The sequence below is a fragment of the Stylophora pistillata genome, chromosome 11 (genome assembly GCF_964205215.1).
Source record: "Stylophora pistillata chromosome 11, jaStyPist1.2, whole genome shotgun sequence".
In the NCBI taxonomy this organism is placed as follows: Eukaryota; Metazoa; Cnidaria; class Anthozoa; order Scleractinia; family Pocilloporidae; genus Stylophora; species Stylophora pistillata.
The window spans coordinates 7,756,766-7,765,381 of NC_142529.1; the positions used below are offsets into that span (position 1 = coordinate 7,756,766).

Genomic DNA, 8,616 nt, shown 5'->3' on the forward strand with positions numbered 1-8,616 from the left:
TCACAGATTGTTCCAGTTTCCAACCAAGAAAGGGGCTCTAGATAGTAAACTTCTGTAATGATACCCATGGGGCACCCGTTTTAACACAAATAAAGAAAGAATTGACAATAACTGGAAAATGGGCGGAACAGGTCCTGTGAACGTTATCAGGTGTATATCCCCTCCCTTCCAAGACAGTGCAAAGCACTCTTTCCAAGGCTGACTGGTCCTATGAACCTTTTAAATGCAATTCTAAAGCTTTGTATCAATCTCTACATCTTGGTACTTCAATCGACTTATTTTTTAAGTTCCTTGTAATACCCTCAGCAGGACTCTTAAACGAGCATAATTATTTAATCCCGAAGAGTTACTAGAATCAAATTTCTCCTTACAATATCATCCCTACTAAATCACCCATTAAGGTCACGAGAATAAAGGAAATGATCAAATAAACAACCTGTTGATTGTTAAACAAATTCTCCTTGTCAGCACCTCAGGAAATGAATAGTGGCAGTTTATATTCTCTTGATACAGAACAGTATGGGGTAGGGTTAACATTTTATTGTCCAGGCCAGCCAGAACACAAATATACAACACTATCACAATACTGTGGAGACAAAATTCCTTACGTTGATGTCGTAAAGTTCTCCACGACAAATGTGCGCTAAATTGAATTAAACTGAGCCAATAGTAATAATCAAAGTCACTCTTCTATAATATTAAACATAATAATTAAATAATGAATTTATAATTATTTGAACTCTTGACACACGTCCGTTATTTATTAATCATAATTTACAGGTTCAACATAGTAAACACTGATTTTAAAGTTTTCTTTTGATTCAATTAATATTCTCCTTTTGTTACTCCAACATAATTCTAAACATCAAACTGTACTTCAAACAGCACTGATGAAAAAAGTCACGTAAAGGTGCCTCTCATTGGCTAAAATTAGCCCAGGCTTTTCAAATCAAACATAGCATCTGGTAACAACTTTGGCTTTTTGGGATCACTAATCCAGGGCTCTGACAAATTCTTGATTTACTGGAAAATCTCGTTCAGTTCTTTCGTGGGCGGAGCCATCGTACTTAAACCTCAGCCTAGAGAGAACCAATCAATATAGCCCGTCTCCATAGAACATCCCCATCATTCCTAGCACCATGGAGTGCGCCATGCTGTCGCTGTCGGTTTCGCCAGCGATGATTTTCAGCTTGGGTCGACGCCTGCGCAGTCGGTATACCACATCATGGTGCACGCGCATTTGATCAGTGATGATTAAGCCCTTCAAGTTTGGCAACACACTCAAGTCAAACAAGCGCTTAATACATTCATCCGTCAGAGACCCCGAGCTGCGATCATGACCGCTGACTTCTAGTTCTTCCAGCAGCGGGCACCTGTACATGATATCAATGACCGCGGCATCGGTAGCCCCCGTGACGGACTCCAAACGGAGTTTGCGCAGATTGGGACAGTTGCTGGCAATGTGGTGCACGGCTGCATCTGACAACCATACCCCAGTCCCTGTGTTTGAGGATCCAAGCTCTAGTACCAGTAAATTGTCCTTGCATAAGTCCACGGCTTTTATGATGTCATCGTCCCGCACAGAAAATTCTGAACCGAATGTCACGCTTCGAAATGGTGTAGGAGTACCGCTGACATCATCCAAATCGTCCCTGGAACTAAACATATTCAACAAAATAAAATTTTAATAAAAGGAAATTTCCCCGTCGAATGAAATAAACTCCTGATCATTTGTGAGCCCCACAAGTAATCGCGCGAGGCTGGAGGAGGAAGTCAGTACGTTAAAAACGTTGCACTTGCTCATTTTTTAAAACCTCTAAGTTATCAGGAAATCTTTTGTTATCTATCTTCACTATGCTTGTGTCGCAAGTTGGAGAAGATTTTGATCTAGGTCAAAACCAAGGGCTAAGAAACAATAGCCAATCAGAACAAAGAAGGATCTCACAAGGAACCAATGAGAGCTCAAGGTAAAAAAGAAAACCACGCGAAATGCGGGAAAGTCGTGATTGGTTTAAGTTTTGTATCCGGTTTTTTGAGAATTTTTGAGTTTTCAAATAAAAGCCTTTATTTCTTTCATTTTAAAAAATAAAGTCAATGTTGTTGTTGTTTTGGTATTGCACAACTTTACAAATGAACTACTAATTCCTTTATATACAAACCTGAAGAAAACTTTGGGTTCAATCCTGTAGAAGCTTAAATTCTGTTCGAAAACTGGGCGCTCGAATACACTAAACGCATCGTCGTGGACGGAACATGGCTCGGCGATCTTTTTACAACACCGTCCACACATTTCAAATTCGCAGCCTTTCTTGGGCTGGTTAGAGCATTTTGCTCCTTTGCACTGATATTTTCCTTGGTTGTTTGGTTTCGTTTGAGGTCTCTCTACAACAGCGCGCTCTTCAGCCTTCACAAACTCCTTCGCATTCCAGTTGAGGCGTTTGTCAACTCGAGGTTGGCAAACGTTCATGGGATCCTTGATATTGAAAAGTTCACCTTTAAGAGAAGGTGGAAACGAAAATTGTTAGAAACACTGCGTGTAATGAAATTGCGTGCCTTTTTGTGAGGATCGTTTTGCTTCAGAACAAGATATATGACTGTCAAAAAATTGAAACAACTTGAAGACGACATTACAGTATGTGCAAATTCACAAAACAATCCGTAGTAAACAGCAGACATTTCAGTCCATTATCCCCAAAAGAGGGCATATTTAGGAGCAGGTTTTGAACAAAAGGCAAGTCAGTCAAAACGTGTCGATGTGATCACCAATCAAAACAAGCGCAAACAAAAGTGCGAAATCATGGAAGGAAACTAGCCGCAGAGTAAAGTGACAAATGACAAGCGCGCCCCACAGCTCAAATAACGAAGACCTGCCAACAGGCTAGTTGCACCGCCTTAGAGCCACATATAAAATCAATGAGGTTACCTAATTCGCTCAAAACATCAGGTGCCCATAACGTATCTGTGGCAGTCCTGAAGAACGCTAATTTCTTTTCGTCGTCCCAATTCATCTTCCTCTCTAGTCCTGCGAAAACGATATAAGCGACACCTTCGTCCACTGTAACTGTGCATTCACACTCAGCCGTCTTACATCTACATTTGAAAGAATCTTTTTCTCCCGTAGCTAGGAGATATTCCCGAACAAGCTTCCCTAATGCCTCAGGGTCTGCGAGCTCTCTCCCCATACGATGAAAAACCTCTGTAGCGTCGATATTAAACCCATTATCTTCGACAACTTGAAGAAGTTTCCCCACAGCTTCCGCAGACCACTCCTTGGTGAAAGTCTTTTGCGCGACCGTCAAAATACATGCTATGTGGCTCTCCAGAAATTTGACTCTAACTGGCGCGTTACACAGCGTAAGAACTAAACTAGAAAGATCTGTGTCGTCCTTCTCACATATCTTCAAGAACAATTCTGCAGTACCGCTGGCAGATGGGCGCCAATGACGAACAGTTTCCCCCAAGATTAAGCTCAATGCGATGTTATACTCGTCAAATTCTTTGATGGACAATTCAGCCAGATTAGAGATGAGCTTATACACCGTTTCAGTTTCCCATGAACTTAAGTCATGGTTTCTGAGTTCGTGAAAGAACTCGTGGATGTGTTTCTCTAAGCAAATGGACGCGTCGGAGTCGTTACTGGATTCATCACTGTCTTCCTCTGTTTGCTTGGCTTCACTTGATTGTTCACGGGCTGAAACGAATATAAAGATACTGACTAAAAACTGGGTGTGGTCGGGTTTCCTTGTAAGTGAGGAGAGAGAGGGACCTACACTATCACCTGGGCATGTTTTAACGTCTTAAAAGTCGTTCTATAACGCAGGACACCGGTCTGGCTTTAAATAATAATAATAATAATAAAAAAAAAAAACAAAATATTATCGATGGTGATATACTCTATGCATCCGTCTTTCAATAGACATTTCTCAGAACCAATCAAAACAGGTGTTCAATTAATTTTATCATAAGGAAAAATGTTGATAGGGTCATCCCGACTCCAGTAATCGACCCCTGACCTTGTCTCGTTTTGTGCCAGTTCCACAGTTCCATAGCTTCGTCTAAGGTCAGAGGGTCACGCCCATGGTCACCATCACTGCTGCTGTCATCATCATCATCATCATCTGTTTGTGCTCCAGCAACAGCAGCAGCTAACAGCAGGTTAAGATTGCTTCCTGCTCCAACGGCGCCCATTTCTGACGGAAGAATCATTCAGTTAGACTGAAAATTCTGTAATGTTTAAAATGCTTTAGATGGGATGATACAATGCAATCTACAAAGAAATCTGTATGGAACAACCCTGAACTGAGGGTAGCCAATGTTATTCTGGGCCTGCCCTTCTACGAAAATCTAATTACAAACAATACAATACAGCAAGAGAAAACAAACAAACAAACAAAAAAAGCAAATAGTGCATAAAAATGGAACGCAACGAAAAGAATGAGAGCATTTTACATCTTACATATTTTTTTACCTCTTACTTTTCACCTTTGTGATTATCTTATGAACATTATTTCAATTAATCTTCTTCTTTGAGAATGCTTACCAGTATGTTTTGTATTTTGACATTGGATGATATTTTTGGTCTCTCTCTCTCAGAAAGCACGAAAAACCTAGAGAAGTTCTCAGTTGGCCTCTACCACTTAAAATGCTTTATACGGGATGATACAATGCAATCTATAAAGAAATCTATATGGAACTGTTACAATACATAGTGATATGAACACTTCTTGCCTCATTTTTCATTCCGAAATTTCCACTTTCCAATGGGTGGAAAGAAGAGAGGCCCTTGAAATAAGGTTGTGCATTTAACAAAGGTCATAGAAGACATCACTGTAATCAGATGATTTGAGTTCCCAGGGGGTAAATTATCTTTTAATTTGGGTGAATCTAGACATGGTATCATTCACTCACCAATAACAGCCATAGCTGGATAAACAGTAGGCCTTTAAACAAAAAATGAAAAATAAATTAAATAGATGATGATCAACAATGGTCCATAATAAATTTCCCTGAACCTTCTATAATTTGGTGGCAATATCCTAATTTGTTTGTTGAAAGAAAGATCATGGTTCAATTAGTTCGTTTGCAGAGCACTAATTTAGCCTGGAGAGCAGGCAGAAGTTTGGCATGTGATTGAACAATGTTCTCATGGTAAAAATCATAGCTGCCATATTTGATTTTTACAGCAGCAGATAAATAAATTTGTACCAAGGGGTTGAGCAAAGGTCAAGAAGAAAGAGAGGGGAGAGAGTGGGGCAGTGATTATTCCCCCCCTCTCCACCGCAACTCTCAATAAAAAATGGCTGGTTGGATGAACAATCGCAACTTTACAATGTCAATACCCCCTGATAGGAGGCCTGCATTGTAAGCTAGCACCAAGTCTACAAGCACAGCTTATTCCAGTTTCTGTAGCACAATGCAACTACAGGTAAAGCTTCTTCCCCTGGGGGAGATGCTGGTTCCTAGAAGGTTACACCCCCCAGTATTTTGACATGCTTCCCTGACAGTTGTTAGTATCTAATTATACCACTGAGTGGAGAAAAAATCTGGGACAGTAAAATAAGAACACAACATAGTTTGCCCCCCTCGTCAACCCATAGCTCAATGTGCCAACTTTTAGGCCTCCGCAACTCCCTGTAAAATTCAACTTTTAACCCTCAAACTCCCAAGAACTGATTTTTTATTCTCCCCTCTAGCTACAACATGTTTCCTTGTAAATTTGTTATGAGAATTTGGTGACAACTTCTTGATAAGTTTAATTTTCTCTTTACCTTTTTACTGCATAAAGTATGTATAGTATGGGGAGAAGTAACATGTTAATCACTTCTGAGAGCTCAAGGGTTAAAGAAGATAATCACACTGCATTCATATCTACAGACATTTGGTTTATACTGACTCACATTAAAAGTTGTTCATCTGGGTGATTGTACCAACAATCTTTTCCAAATAAGCAGCGTCCTTCCTGATAATAGTGACAAACCTTAGAGGGAAGAAAGTATTTTGAGTCCTACCCATAAAATGACCCGAACTGTGATTAAACTTTTTTTGGCTCAAAGATGACTGGAAGCTACTATAACCAGAAGCATCCCTGTGTAACAATCAAGGTGAAAGAGCTCATTGTTTGTGGTCATTCGAAAAAGATATTGTCAGAGGACTAATTGTGGTACAAACAGTGGCCCAGTAGTTTCTAGTCGGAATTGTGATTGTAGGTTCTGGCCTGGTTTCCTTCCACGACAAAACAACAATCTTTTAGTATACTTTGCTTTTTGAATTATGTTTTTAATATTCCCCTGAACTGAGGGTAGCCAATGTTAGTCTGGGCCTGCACTTCTATGAAAATCTAATTACAAACAATACAATACAGCAAGAGAAAACAAAAAAAAAGCAACTAGTGTATCAATGGAAAGGGACGAAAAGAATGAGAGCATTTTACATCTTACATATTTTTTTTTACCTCTTACTTTTCACCTTTGTGATTATCTTATGAACATTAATTCATTTAATCTTCTTTTTTGAGAATGCTTACCAGTATGTTTTGTATTTTGACATTGGATGATATTTTTGGTCTCTCTCTCAGAAAGCACGAAAAACCTGGAGAAGTTCTCAGTTGGCCTCTACCACTTCATAAAGGAATTCCCCAATCTGGTTTGAAAAGATTGTGTTCTCTTTCCTGTGGGTTTCTGACACATTCATGGCACGGCCATGACATATTCATGGCACGGCCATGACATATTCATGGCCAGTTATGAATGTAAATTGAACCAAGCTTCTGAGGAGATTATAGCTTAATGTAAAAGCCTGCTTCCAGGCTTCAGAAATCCATGGTAAGTTAAGTCTATGTAGATTGCTGTTGTTGTTGTTTTTATTTTAGTGAAGTGTCTATTATACTCTTAGATGCGAAAAGTAACCCAGCATATAAACAATACATAAATGGAAAACCATATAAAGCAGTTTGAATTCATCTATGGATCTAACCTATCAGGCACAACAGTTGTTAAATTCAGAGTTAATTATCCAATAGTGATATATATACTTACAGGGACATCTTTGCTGTCATGTGAAAATCTACATTTATCTCCCTCCCTGCATTCTCCACGTATGTAATACCTGACAAATAATTTTGAACCAAAGAAATAATTATGTATATCACTCTCACAGTTTCCAAGACAAGAAACTAATTGTGGCACAAACTGTGTCCTGGTTAGCTCAATTGGTTAGAGCGCCGGATTGTGTTGTGTGGGAGGTCAAGGGTTTGAGCCCCGGCGGGACCAATACTCATGGATTGAATTTGCTACCTTTCTATAATATCAAGAAATGGATAGATATTCTAGTCTTCTCGGATATGGACGAGTAAACCGTAGGCCCCGTCTCCTGCAGGGTTAGGGGTAGGAGACGTTAATTTCCCACGCACGAGATTACTTTGTGGTGGATGTCCTCCCCTGGGTGGGATGGGTGGGTTTAATGGGCCCGCAGTAATTGGCGCAAGCTGTTGCAGTGTCCCTGCCTGTCGGCAAAGCTAATAAACTAATTAGACTGCAAGCTTAAAGTAAATTCATCTGAATCAAATGTTAAGTTTTGCAAATATGAATGATTCAGTATAATTGACAATTCCCCATCAACATCTACACAAACCAACCTAAAAGTTATGGAAAGGAAGGAGAAATGACAGCAGTCAGTGGGAACAGAGCATAAAAAGGTGCATGGATTAAGCTGTCAAGAATAAAATTGTTTATATGCATACTTCTATTTCCTGTGATAGATCAGAATGTCAATTCAAAAATGCGATACATGACCAACCACTTGAACAATTTGTGCGATGATCAAAAGCTTTAATTTCTCCAAAATTTTAATTCCATAGCATTCCTATTAAGTAAAAATCTAGGTAAAGAGCATCTGCCATTATCATCATTTTACATTTTCTCAGTTTTCTCTGTTTCTCATCATTTTAGAGTTTCTCTGTACCGTGTCATCCCTGATTCATTTAACAAGGTCACGGGAATAAAAGAAATGATCACCGACTAAAGAAGCTCTTGATTGTTAAAAAAAATTCTCCTCATTAGCAACTTAGGAAATGTATAATGAACAACAGTATGGAGAATTTATAGAGGAAAGACATAATTGGATTTTATCAAAAAAATGCTATGAAGATTACCTGCAAAATCCATTGGCCCTCCTACAAGATAAAGAGAATGGCTGTGAGTGTGATCAAACGATTTGCAGATACGCAGGTCGTACAAATTCATAGTCAGTGTTAAAATATCCGTATAAATTCTGGGAATTTCATGAGATCTAAATCAAACCAACTTAAAAATGTACAATAGGAACGGAGAGAAATCGAAGGAAACTTCGACTTCGAACCTAAGTTTGAGTCCTCGATTGATGCGATTTGTGACAAGCATAATCATTTTGCAGCCAGCCATCGATCGATTTTAACGAGTCCAGTGTTAAAAAATGCGATTTGTGACTTATTGATACTTTCTAGAGCAGCGAAAAATAACGCTCAGTTGATTGTATACTCAACATACCTCTCGGCAGCAGTAGCGACCTCCATCTTTAAAACTCCCGCGATCTTTCTTCCCACAAAACGGTTACCTTAGATAGCGCGAAGAGTCATGTGAC

The 8,616-nt window shown here is 39.3% G+C and overlaps 1 protein-coding gene across 1 annotated transcript; it reads right to left on the reverse strand.

The window, feature by feature from the left end:
- Positions 1-525: 525 nt before the first annotated feature.
- Positions 526-8,597, reverse strand: LOC111334158 (uncharacterized). The gene is made up of 9 exons (XM_088737772.1): positions 8,523-8,597; positions 8,150-8,170; positions 7,035-7,104; positions 5,898-5,977; positions 4,909-4,940; positions 4,014-4,190; positions 2,924-3,691; positions 2,160-2,493; positions 526-1,658 (listed from the first exon to the last, which is right to left on the reverse strand). Exons 1-9 carry the CDS (start codon positions 8,546-8,548, stop codon positions 1,094-1,096), a joined length of 2,073 nt encoding a protein of 690 aa, XP_088593898.1. The 5' UTR covers positions 8,549-8,597; the 3' UTR covers positions 526-1,093.
- Between the last annotated feature and the right edge of the window lie 19 nt (positions 8,598-8,616).